The sequence below is a fragment of the Neurospora tetrasperma genome (assembly GCF_000213175.1).
Source record: "Neurospora tetrasperma FGSC 2508 unplaced genomic scaffold NEUTE1scaffold_2, whole genome shotgun sequence".
NCBI lineage: Eukaryota > Fungi > Ascomycota > Sordariomycetes > Sordariales > Sordariaceae > Neurospora > Neurospora tetrasperma.
Window position 1 is genome coordinate 4,270,322 of NW_009799100.1, and position 12,902 is coordinate 4,283,223.

A 12,902-nucleotide genomic window follows, 5' to 3' on the forward strand; every position below is an offset into this window, starting at 1 on the left:
GACGAACCCCTTGGAAAGAACACTGGACCTTTTCTATCCCCGTAAGTACCCGATGATCTTGACTGGGGATCATGCTACGCAGCGCTAACGCTGAGTCATACCAGACTTACTTTCCGGCCATGAACCAAGAGGCAACCAGGAAAAACGACGAACTTCAGCGGCGCAGATGGGCTCTCGGCAAGATACATGCGTTCAAACAATCACTTGGCGAAAATCAACATAACCCTTCGCCAGGCTACGCGCTCAACAAGGAGCCTGGGTATGCAAAGGTGGTTAGTTTTATAAAGACCATGACACGTAACTTCTGGAACTCGCCAGACCTTGTAGAGGCTCACAAGTGGTCGATGGCGTAGGGATGCCTGTTTCCCGTGGACCGGTTCAATGATGAGCTTCTGCGGTCTGTGAAGGAGCAATTGCCGAGTGTCTTTGAGGAGGCATTACTCTGCCATCTTGAAGCCTGGGAAGAGTGGGTCAAACAGATGATGGTTCATTGCGCGCAATACTTGGACTACCGGCTTGCTCGGCTGAAGCAACACCAGGAGATGGTGGAAGCGATAAAGGGAGATGACCGAGCCCCTGGGCCTGAAACCGATGGCGAAGGAGACGAGATAGCAGAAGGATATGAGAAAGCACAAACATTGGCGAACTAGAAAACAGAGGAAAGTATGGAGAAGGGAAAGAGTACTAACTGTTCATACCGTAGCACCAGCGGTGGCTTGCTTTTGAATACAATATTTCAGCGCTGAAGATCGGTTTGATAACGCGGTTCTGGTGATGACACTGCTTTTTGCCTCGTCGGACTATTTCGCGGGTTTGCATCCGCTGTTCACTCTTCAATATGCTCATGAAACTATCACGTAAATTCTTGATAACTTCAAGGTCACCTAGCTCGACAATTGAATCTATGGGTACGGCGATGTATTTACAACTGGATTACCAGGTCCATTGTTGCGTCATCTCACTACAGTTGTGTGCACCCGTACTTTCGCCGCAGCGTTCTTCGAACTGTCGGTCTCGTCAATGCTTGAACGAAGACATTGCAAGGCCAAACAAGGCATGGAAGGCACAACACTGCATATTTTGATATTTTTTCTTTCATATAACGCCGACATGTGGGCTTTATACAGTCGGCCCGCTCTCCAGCCCTCCAACTACATATATGACTATACATTCGTCATGCTGGAGCTCTCACCATATTCAATAACTTCGGACACCCAACAGGAGATCATCTCTAAAACTTCTGGGGGGCTTCGGGTGTCTTTGGGGAACACGATCGGAAGTCGGAACCTCGGAGCACCAGTACATACGTCGCTGTATGACTAAAACCGTTATGTGTCTCTGCCCAGTCCCAGGTTCTACAAACCACGCCGTAAACCGGAGCATCGCCGTTTGAGAACTCCAATGGAGTTGATTTAGTATTTCGAATGTGTTCAATATTGAGGATAGCACCGAGAGAAACCGAAGAGAAATGGGAGCAGAAATAAAACGAGAAGCAAAACAATAACAACGCCTCCAGGAACCACAGGTCAGCCTGGCCAGAGACGGCTTGTCATTATGCCTTACTGGCCCACATGCTCTTTTATCTACTTCCGTGGCACAAATCAGCGTCGTCGACTGTCCCTGAAGCCTGGAGGCCGGGAGGTTGCGTGTGACTACTGTGCAGAGCAGATGATGTCCGTTCCTGTTTCTTGATACTAACTTGCGCATTTCCTTCCTTCCATTCAGCTCTCTTCTTGTTCATTTCTGGGTATCCAAGCTGGGATGGCTGAGCTGAGGGAGGGAGAAAAGAAAAAGAAAAAGCCAAGGAAGCACAGACACTTTAGCCATACATACCTGTCTGAGAATGTCTCATTTTCCCTGTAAACATCAAGGGGTTTTCATGCTCCTGCGGGTAAGGAGGTGTCTAGAAAGACATGTGAGGTCTCGGGATGCCATGTGGCAGATTTTAAGCATGTCTTTTCAGAAAAAAGCAACAAAGGATTTCCAGGCTGAAGACTGAAAGGCCTTACACAGCGTCTCTCATAGTTTATGCATCATATAATGCAATATGTGCCTCACGATATGTACGATTAATGTCATCACGCGACACTAATGCTGGGGTGAATGAAGGGTACAACAGTCCCGATGTGTACAGAGCACGGCTATGGAAACGGGACATTTGTATACAAAAAACTAGAAGAATTATGCTGTATGTTGGGTCGAAGGAATGAACGAATAGCCAACTGCAGGGTGCTGCAACGGCAGCAGCAGCAATGAACGCATGTAGCATACCTTATTCTGTATGGGGAACACTAGCTAGAGAAGAAAGGTAGGTATTAGACAAACCTGAAAGACATGCCTGATTGACAGCAATTTGTCTTGAACGGAGAACTTGGTAATCGACGATTGACATAGCTCCTCAAAGCTGATTGCACATCCATGACATAGGCGGCGTTCCCGGAGGAGTGTACAGAAGCCATCAATGGGCCATCGACGCACGCTGAGTGTTAGGGGAACTCGCAATAACTGATTGACCGATATTATACGAGGGAGTGAACAAGTTCGAAAACGGGAACATGGCTTTGAAGAGAAGTTCGTGCAGCATGACTGTCACCAACTGTGACATCCGTTACTTGATGAACGCTCAGCCCACGTAATCACGGAATTACAACTTCTGAGCCGGGACCGGTCCCGGAACCGGCGGAACCGGAACCCGTCGGAATATACGATCGATATCAGACGAACTGTTGGAGTCTTCCAAGTGAGACAACGTGACGACTCCCCATGGGACCCGGGGAACTGGTTGTTGGGGGGTTGAACAGTAGGGATGAAAGTCAAAACTCAAAAGGCCTAGCCCAGAATTTCCCATAAGTCCCGTCATTGCGGGTGCGCGCAAACGTCCGTCGTCGTCCGTCCCTGTCGGAAGAAGGCCCCCCATGTTATCGGAAACCATCATCAGCCCTGCCTGCCTGCCTGCCTGCCTGCGCCCCTGTGCATTTGAAGACGCATTGGAAGGCAAGAACAACACATCAATCAATGGAATTAATGAATTGGCAAGCCACTCACCGAACCAATCTTTTGCTCCTATTTTCAATGCCGTGGAACATACCCATGAAGCACATAGTACATTGATTGCATGGTATCTGCTCAGTTTCCCCAGGATTTCAATTAGAATAGTCGTACTTTCCCATGGGCAACGAAAATGTGTCAACTGGACGCAATGCCCCCCCCCCCCGCAGTTTCTACAAGTACATGTATCAGTTTCCGACCGACGGGATTCGGTCACATAGGATACCGACATTCTGGTAGGCTGTATGAGCATCCGGAGGTTGATACTGCTTTTTTTTTTTTTTTTATGTAGCATTGAGAGACCTCAGACCGAAAAGCAAAAAAGTTGGATTTACTTCTTGCTAGACCTGATCACCACAACGTACATAGGTAGGTAACCACGATAGCTACGGGCACCATCGCCATCAACAGTTGCACCTACTTATCGCCCAGATACCAAAAATATCGACAGGCGAACTCAGCCTTACCTAGTCAAACTCACGTCAATCACTTTGTAAAAGCTGGTCATCAGGCTCACTCATCCTCACCTAAAATATGTACGTCTAAGCCGCATTCCGCTGTTGCGATTGCGATGGCATCCAAATAAGCCCAAGCCCCCCCTGCTTGGCAATTCTGGGGATCGTCGGGCGGTGAGTGATAAGTTCAGTGTCAAAAAGTCAATACACTACACTACACTAGTCAGTTAGTGATTTTCAACTTACATATTGGGCAAACCGACATCCAGAACTCTGAATGGTTCGCTGTTTCCCTCCCAACAACGTTTTGCACAACCCAAACCGGGCGAACCGAACGGAAGAGGTTCCAAAGTGTGGGTACGGCTCCCGCAATGTTTCGTTTCGTTTCGTTTCGTTTCGTTTCGTCACAGTCAAGGTTTTAGTGGGAAATGGAGAGACGCGGGCCGTCCCCTGTTTTTCCCTTTCTTTCGTTTCCTTGTTCCGTCTTCTTCTGTCCTCTACACCACTTTTTTTTTTTTTTTTTTTTTTTTTTTTTTTTTTTTAATCCTTCCTTCGCGCTAGTGTTTCAAAAGCCACAGCATACTCCGCCATCATCCACCGCCTTCCTGCGCTCCCGACTGGGCTGACGACTTAAAGACGGTCCCTTCACGTCACTTGAGTACCACCTCAGTTCCGCTGTAGATCTCACCGGTTCTCACCGAGTTTTCGCAAAGGGTCTTGTCTTACTTGGCTCTCTCTCCGCTGCTATGACGAGCGATAGGTGGATCCGAATACCTACCCTCTATGCTTCAGTACCGACCCCGAATTCTGCCTGATTTGTGTGCGTGTTCTAGACCTGCGTCTATCAGATTAGCGGCTTGTGTGTACTGGCCATTCAGCGGTGCCATGTCCCGTGACTTTTTTTTGACCAGCTCACGGTGTCAAAGCGAGATGCAGAGAGAATGAAAGCCAGTTGGTAAGTAGAAATGGTCAATTTAAACACCAGACATTATCGTATTTCGATGTTTTCCACTATATGCTATACATCCCATCAACTCGACTCGTTCTTCATCTTTCCAACTCTGCATCCTCCTGTTTTCTTCTTCTCTCTCCCGCATCCGCCTCCCCCAGTTTTCGTTTTGCCGAAACGTTGATATGCCACCTGGGACCAGCCCAGTGCGTGCACTACCGCCCGATCGGTATACAAGAAGAAGAGAATATCCAGTGACCAAACCCGGGAACCAGTCCATCGTGATTTAGAAAGTTGGTAATAGTAATACCATGTTGTTTCTTGAAGAAGAAAAAAAAAAAAAAAAAAAAAAAAAAACAGTATGTCGCAGCAGTTAACCAGCAACCGTGCTTCGTTGTGTGCCATTCCATCTCTAAATGTTGAACGAAAGTAAAGTGCAATGCTGATTCCTAATGTCATAACCATAAGATCGTAAGATAGAAAAGCAAGAAAGCCGGCCCATGGCAATACGTCGCTCACGTCATCTGACTCGAGCCACCACAGAAAGAGAAAAAGAAATTGAGGAAAAAGAAATTGAAGAAAAATGAACACCGCGCATATGCATGTAATCTGGGTTTCCAGATTCTTCTCGAAAGATATAAAAAAAAAGATTGAAACGCAATGCTTGATCCTCCCGCTTTTCATGATAAATCGTAGGTAAAAATCAATTGTGATAACGCCAAAACTCGCTCAATATCGTAACGCGTAAGAAAATGGTGAACGTAAAACAATAAAAGAAAGCCGATGTGAATCGCAAAGTTTATCGTTGATACTGACAAAGGAGATTGAACCGGTGAGGACCGCAATAACCATTGGTGAAGTGAAAAACATTGTTTAGCAGGCTGCTATGGGTTGATCAAGCCGCATCGGAGTAGGTTGGTGAGATTGAGTTTGCGAGTGCCGCCGACCGAACACGTGCTGCATGATGGATCGTGGGCTGGCGTCAATACTAGGAAGGCTGACGGTCTTGTGGGTCAATGGCACGGGGATGCGATGGACCTTCCTGGAGGTCTGCCACTTCTCCTTGATGCAATCGTCGACAAGAGCCATGAGGCCAGAAGCCATGATAACACTAGTCAAACATGATTAGAGGATGTCCAATCTTCCTTTTACCGGGTATGTGGAAAACTTACTCAGCAACATCGGTAACAGCATCAATGATCGTCTCATCAGCGATCCACATGAAGCATGGGGGAACCCACCCGCCAGCGCGCTCGTCGGCATCAACCTGAGCGGGCGATCGAGTCTCGGGAACAATGTGGGCGACCGGGGCGCTGAGGTTTCCGTCGCGGATGAGGTGGAATGAAACTTGACCCCCCATCTGTTTGTCGACAGAACGCTTCCAAGCATAGTTGTGACCCCACCACTCAAACTCGTACCGCTTGTTGTTCTTACCACCGCGGCGGTGCACATCAACACGGGCATAGTTGCTGAATTCAAGCTTGATGGTGTTGGTGGGAACGGCACGGTGCGTCTTGCCCTTGGAACTGAGAGACATGCGCGAAGAGTTGCTGTGGTTGCACAACTCATCGTCACCGTAGCACGAGTCGCTGGTGTTGGGTCGGCTGGAGCAAATAGATGCAGCACCAGACGTTGGTGTGCGCCGGAGGACGGGCTTGGACTTGGTCGCAGCACTGAGCGTCTTGATGGCCGTCGACATTGAGCGCTTCAAGTTGGGGCGATCGTGGTGGCTCTTGTTGACATCATCCCTGGAGGCAGCCCTAGACTTGGCCTTGGCCGCCGTTGACGACTCGGCGTACTTGCGCTTCGAGTTGCAGACCTCGCGCCCGGAGTCACGGCAGTACCGGCGCAGAGAGAATTCGCGCTTGGCCAAGTCGTACATGCGCAGATGGAAGAGTTGATAGACGGTTCTTCTGCGGCCAGTGACGACAGTGTCGATGCGCAAGTTCATGTTCCCGTCCGACGTGTATTCATCGTGACGGATGGAGAGACGGTTGAGCGAGGGGAAGAGCTTGGCGAAATCCTGAGGGGTGGTTGCCCGGACGTTGGGTTCCACAAGTTCACGGCGGTACGTGGGGAGCGGCGGGATGCTGGTGTCCTCGGCCTCCACCACGGGTGATTCGTCATCAAGGTCCATGGCGTCGAGATCCTGAGATGAGGCTGTCGTGGAGGCGTAGGTCTCTACCGAGGAACGGGGGTAGAGCGAAGTGGCTGGGCTGACATCGTCCTGGTAGACATATGGCTTGGGTTGCGAGTGGTGGTAAGAAGAGGGAGTATACAGGTCTTCCTCCGGCCTTGTCGACGTGCCCATAGCCTTGGGGTCTGAGAAGTAGTGGTCCTGAGTGGAATAGAGCGAAGTAGGGGCGGTAGAGTGAGTGAGGTGGGACTCGAACGAGTCGTGGCTCTGCTGGTGAGAGTGGCCACTGGAAGTGCTCTGGCTCGAGCCTTGTCTTCTATGACTTGACGACATTGTTGTGGATGTATGGGCTGGCTATGTGTTGTGAAGTTAAGAAGTGAAGAGGAATGAACGTTCAACGTTGCGGTCTGATTGTGTGAATGGAGATGTGGGGAGGAGGGGTCAGAGCAGAAGCGGTCGTGGGACGGGACGGGAGCACTCCAAGACTTATATCAAAAGGCCTCATGTTGCGTGAGAGTCGGAGATGGCTCCCGGGGCGTGGGGCCCAAGAGGCAGGACGGGGCCAGGACGGGGAGAACGGGTCGCCGGTAGGGTGGGCAAAGTGGGTTGTGGGTTGGGCCGATTCTCTTCAGTCCACTTGTCAGACTCGAACTTTGCTGGAGTGTACAAGCGTGGTGGACTGGGCCAGGGGATACAGGGGACGTCAGTGGAAGACCCGTGAGAAAGCAGTGGGAGGCAGGGGCACCGGATGGGATTGGCGACTGCGAATGGCTCCAAGTGTCTTTTCAGAGTCTGCTGCATACGACGAGCCGGGGCTGCGACGTGCAGACCAAAGAGTGTCGAGATACGTAGTCGGTGTTTTCGGTAACAAACTGCCGCTTGGCTCGAATTGTTGCTCACTCATTTTCTCATCCTCCCTTTCGCACCAGGCCTGTTTGGGCATTAAACGCGGGGAGATGCGTTTTAAATGGGCAGACCTGTTGGCATCGTCTGTCTCGCCCGCTCTGTTGGTGTGAGAGTGCCGTTGTCAGAAGCTCTTTTGGACTGGCATTTGACTCGTCAGCCCGGACAGAGTAGCGTGGAGCGAATTGTATAAAGAGGAGGCGGGGACAATATCGATATCGGAGACAATGTTGAAGCTGCAGCAAGCAGTGGAGAGGGCAAGATCATGATGGTGATAATGATGATGAGCATGTAACAAGGAGATCCTCAACAACCTTCACTCCTACCTATCTTGCAACGGTGACTGGGCAACCAAAGCACAATCAGAGAACAAGACCGGCTACGGCATCCATTGAACTGCCTGTACACTCACTCGTACACACAGCCGCAGAGCCGGTACACTTTGAGGTTGTACCGTGTTATGACGCCGAAATACTCAGAGAACTCACTGCCAAGACAACAAACAACAGGACCTGGATCAAGACATGGGCACAACAGCCTGCAACATCGAGGCCCATCTCTCTGGGGATCGAAGGCTCCCCATTTTTACTGTCTCGAACCCGTCACAATGGGCTTTCTTTTCGCCATCTGTCTCGAGGGGATCTGGGTTGTCTGACAACGAGGACGACGACGACGACGAGCACACCACCATCTGATCTGGATCATGGACTTGTCCCAGAACGGTTCCCCATTTATTGGGGCAAAGGGCGACTGGCGATGAAGGGTAGTTCGGTAGTGTAAAAGATAGAGCGCACATTCAGCAGCAACCCAATCGGCGCAAAGACGTCGTCGCGGTGGGTGATGTTCTAGTCGGGCCTCGCAGGTCGGCTAAAATAAATCAGAAAGGACTCGGATCAGGGCATAGTGAGTGGCCAGAAAATGGCCCGTCAGCCATTGGCGAAGCACCTTTGCTTTGATTGGCTTGTCTGCACTGCCTCCAGGCGGACGAGGTTGCACTTCTACTTCTGCAGTGGTGGAGCGATTGCGAGACTGCTTGGTTAGCATGCCAAGACCCGAGGATGGTCTGTTAGTAAATGTATGGAGAGAAAGGCGAGATAGCTAACACGTATACAGACAGATCAGCATGCGGTCTTGTCGTGCGTCAAATTCTTGCAGTAGAGCGAAGCCATGACAGCAGCGGAAATCCACCCGTGCGGTGTTCCGACCAGTGCCAACAAGCCTCGGGGTCTGTCAGTTCGTGCCAATTCGGTGCCAACATCCCACCTTCTCCCGCGCACATGCACCCTGTCGGCACCTTGATGGCTTCTCGACGTGCGAGGTGGGCTGTTGAAACGACGCTACTTACTCTAGAGACAAAAGGTTGACGAGAAGGAAGGAAGGGACACGCACGCCACGGCCACGAGAGAAAGACCTCGACCGACTGTCTCAGTAAAAGTCAAGGAAAAAAGGAAAGAGGAATTCCGTTCATGGCGGCTGCTCCCCTCTCTTTCACATCAGTTCCTTCCCAAAGTAGAGCTCGAGAAAAGTTGGGGTTATTCAGTTCCCACCTGCCCGAGGTGATACTACCCCGAGATAGTGCAATCTACACCAGACTGGACATCATGCCTTCCCCATTTGATGGGTTTCCCCGAAGGTACCTAGATATTGGGAAAGAGCAAATGATTCAGGCTGTGTTTTTGTCGGTGGTCAGACAACCTGCTAGGTAAGCACACTCACTTTTCTCTTCTTGCACCTTCTGAAGATGCTACACAAAATCTGTTGGTTGTACGGGCTTGGGCTCACATCAGCTCCCGTCAGCTGCCAACGAGCATGTAAAAAATAAGAGAGTGTGTCAAGTCTGACAGGCTTTTCTATCGATCATTTCTCCCTGTTTGTTAGTTAGTGTACATGGATCACTTCGGCAGTGGATGCGTCCATCGCGTTTCGGTTTCATCCCGCCTGGATCATGGCATGCACAGACTGCAGACTCCGTAATGGCCAATGTCCACAATGTCCCGTAAGTATCGCTCGTTGAGATCTGCTGCCATGATCTTGACCACGAGCCATCGCCGATGAGTCCACTATACCAGCACCTGCCATGGAGCATCGCATCACAGTATAAAGGTTCAAGTTCGGCCCGAAGAATCTTCATATCGACGTAATTCCGCTGTTGCTCTGCTTATGATACCGGGACCGTCTTTCCCACCGTTTGCATATCCCGAAACCCGCAACCGTCAAGCCTGTTTGATTTCCGTACCGCGACATCCTGCCAGGGCAACGCCTTCATACAGCCAATTCCTGTCATCGGCCAGCGCATTTCCACCACTGTAAACATACTCTAGCCAGCTTACTCCCAGCACTCATTATACCTTTCCCAAGACCTCTGTTTCTCTCTACTGTCTATTAAACCAAGACCAGCATTTTGGTGGTTGGCATGCCAACAGCTCCTAACAATGGCATTTTGCATAGCGCAACGAGGCGGACCCATAAGATCCTATAGCGGCGGACACCGCGTCCTTCCGGCTGGTGATTAACAACGGCTAACAACTGGCGCTTTTCCCAGTCGGTTGGAGTCAGGTTGCTGAGGGGATGCCAATCAGGGCGATGGTATCAGCGGCCCGGAAGAATACAGAACGCCTAGCAGGCGCATAGATGTAATCCCGGCTGTACGTGGCAGCAATTCTCACAAGGAAGTCAGAACGGCCGCCGGAACTGATGAAGCCCAAGGGCTGAACCACTCGGGAACCTGGTCGATGCCCGATGCCCAACCACAACCATCTCGGCCACTCAGTGAAGCCATCTCAAGTGCCCAGGCGCCGTTGTGAAAGCAACCCTTCCAGCCACACGGGCACGGCTACCAGTTGCGAGAGTGAGGCGGTTCTTCAGCGAGGCTAGTGAAGGCGTGAATGGACAAAAGTGCCCACAAACCGTGGGGTATCTTCCCTTTCTGGAAACAAGAAAGATGGTTGACTACCGACAGCAATCACTTGAATTCTCTCGTCACCCGTTCAGCATCAGATGCGTCAAGATTTATTGAGTTGCCATGTCATATGCTGCCCCTCATGCGCATCAAGATGACCATGTTATCGCGTTTCCAACACCCCCCATCCAGGCCCATCTAGAGAGCCACCAAGCCCACCAGCTTCCCGACGAGACCAAGCTCGATTGACAGAGCCGCCACCTTGACGCGCTTCTTACGTTCGTAACAATATCATAGCTGACTCAGATTCGAACACAAACTTACAAAGTTTTCAATCCCATCGGTCGAGCTCCGATTTTTTTTAATTTTTTTTTCTTTAGAAAAAAAAGCGGAAAGCCCCTCCGATCGCCTAGAAAATCGCAGCCCTTGTTGTTTCAACAAGGTTAGCCGCCGGCTCAAGCTTGACCTGGTTCAGCCAACTCAATTCCCCTAGCCTCAATGGCGATAGCTTCCATGGGCCGGCACACTGGAGACCTACTGGACACCACCGTATACGGCTTGGCGCAGGTCGCCGATTCTCCGCACTTGGAACCGACTGTTCGCTCTGCAGGCTCTAGTGTCGCAGTACACTAGTGAGGGCCGTGGGGTTCGCCCGTATCGGACCATCACGGCGCTGACTGTGTGTCAACCTCTCATTCGCCGACAATATCGGGCCCCGACCAAGACCACCAACCCGGAAGCAAGAGGTGGGTTGGAGTTGGAGTTAGCAGCGACCACATGCCTTCGGCCCAGCTGCCGGGACGTCAAAATGGCTCTCGATTTCACCTGCCCCCCAAAGAACTCTTGCTTTTTGCACCCGATCTTGCATTTGCTGAACCAGTGGCACGTTGCCGTGATCAGAAATTGAACACGTCCCGGCGTACCGGACGACAACCGACATCGCTGGTGTCCTGCACGCCTTCAGGGGCTTCTTAAACTAAGCTCCTGAGAAAGTTTGGATGCAGATGTACAACGCGTATCACAAAACACTCGAGCAATTTGATGGCCCCATGTTGCCGTTTAGAAAAGAAAAGAAGAAGAGAAAAAAAAAAAAAAAAAAAAAGCAGGCAATCCTTCACGGCCAAGCCTGAGGTGATTGGCGTGGTGCTCTCGCTCGCAAAATCTTTGGATGCCTCTATCCGTCACATGCATCCTTGCCGGATTTTGCATACATACATGCATGGGCATCCCGTTACTGTACACTACTCAATTTGATATGGGGTGGTTATAGGCACGTCTCTGCGGCTCTGCGATTGGACTGCAATCCCGTTGGCATCCATCGTCGCTGCAGCGACGTTCTCAGGTGCTCAGGTCTCTTTCTGATGTCCTCTACGCTCCCTCACCTTGGCGTGAACGTCGATCTCAGCACATGACTTTGGCTCAAGTTGTCCTCAGCAGCAGTGTCCCAGACTTTGAGACTCGCAAAGTCTCTTCAGATTCCCAATTCGCTGTCAAGCCATGCGTGATGATAGCCCTTTGTTTCGGTGAACGGCGTACAACAATGCCTGTAGCTAACCAGTACGGTCACCATTGACAGCGGAAGAGGTAGTGTATTGGGTGCATCGTGGACGTCCAATGATCTCTGATGTTGTACAACTTTTATCACGGTCTTCTGCCCAATCATATCGTGGCGGGACCTCCCTTTTGGGCAACCGAGCAAATAGGTACATGCCGTAGGTACCTTGCGCTTCCTCGCCGAGGTCAAGCTCTGAGTTGAGCATGTTGAACCTGATGTCCACCAATGATAACCTGAGATGTCTTAGACGTAGGTACACCATCTTTGAAGCCATACCTCCCTACAGATTCAGCTCGATGCCCAAGTGAATGGTGAGGAAGAATCCCGGAGCCTTGTCATTGACTCAAGGCAACACAAGGCGTTCATGAAGGCTCAAAATATGATTTCTCCAGGCGTCGGCTTCCGGCTGAGGCATCAATAATCACTGCGTCCCTGCCCTTGCTCAGCGTTTCTTGTTATCAAAGCGGCCAAGTGGTTTGGCGAGGATGTGGCAGAGTATAGGCAATATGCGGAATATCGAGGCAAGTCACCTGTTTGGACCGATCTCCTGCCTATGGTTACCACCTGCCTGCCTAACGTTGGTTTATTGCACCCTTAGGAGTGGGGCTTCCCTGTCCTGACTTGGGGGGACTACCAGAGATTGGGGATCAGATTACACCCTCCTTTGCACAAAAATATCACACTACTCCATGAAGATGCGCTGCTGTGTTTACTGGGCTCTGTCATTTCTGACAGACGAATAGCCGTTGTCGGTGTTGGGTGTGTGTCAGTCAGAGGCGTCTATCACGGACTTTCTGGAGTTTCATTCCTCCTGTTCTGAGGCCTTTTCTGTTTCTTCGGCTGATGCCTCTGCCGGAGACTCAATTGGTACTGGCAATGTGTCCCAAACGCAATTCGGCAGGGAAATAAACTATTGAAACTGCTGTCTTGGAACCCCTCAAGAACCGTCACGAGAA

General features: G+C 50.7%; 4 protein-coding genes across 4 annotated transcripts; 1 reads left to right on the forward strand and 3 right to left on the reverse strand.

The window, feature by feature from the left end:
• Nucleotides 1-71: 71 nt before the first annotated feature.
• On the forward strand, nt 72-650 carry NEUTE1DRAFT_136696 (uncharacterized protein; the record flags this gene model as incomplete). The annotated part of the gene is made up of 2 exons (XM_009851559.1): nt 72-272; nt 354-650. The coding sequence occupies 2 exons, from the start codon at nt 72-74 to the stop codon at nt 648-650; spliced, it is 498 nt and encodes a 165-aa protein (XP_009849861.1).
• Nucleotides 651-4,455: 3,805 nt separating this feature from the next.
• On the reverse strand, nt 4,456-4,783 carry NEUTE1DRAFT_116595 (uncharacterized protein; the record flags this gene model as incomplete). The annotated part of the gene is made up of 1 exon (XM_009851560.1): nt 4,456-4,783. One exon carries the CDS (start codon nt 4,730-4,732, stop codon nt 4,478-4,480), a length of 255 nt encoding a protein of 84 aa, XP_009849862.1.
• A 522-nt stretch (nt 4,784-5,305) lies between these two features.
• On the reverse strand, nt 5,306-6,922 carry NEUTE1DRAFT_121411 (uncharacterized protein; the record flags this gene model as incomplete). The annotated part of the gene is made up of 2 exons (XM_009851561.1): nt 5,306-5,563; nt 5,625-6,922. 2 exons carry the CDS (start codon nt 6,920-6,922, stop codon nt 5,326-5,328), a joined length of 1,536 nt encoding a protein of 511 aa, XP_009849863.1.
• A 3,667-nt stretch (nt 6,923-10,589) lies between these two features.
• Nucleotides 10,590-11,057, reverse strand: NEUTE1DRAFT_99811 (uncharacterized protein; the record flags this gene model as incomplete). Its single annotated transcript, XM_009851562.1, has 3 exons — nt 10,590-10,661; nt 10,716-10,740; nt 10,930-11,057. The coding sequence occupies 3 exons, from the start codon at nt 11,055-11,057 to the stop codon at nt 10,590-10,592; spliced, it is 225 nt and encodes a 74-aa protein (XP_009849864.1).
• Nucleotides 11,058-12,902: the final 1,845 nt, after the last annotated feature.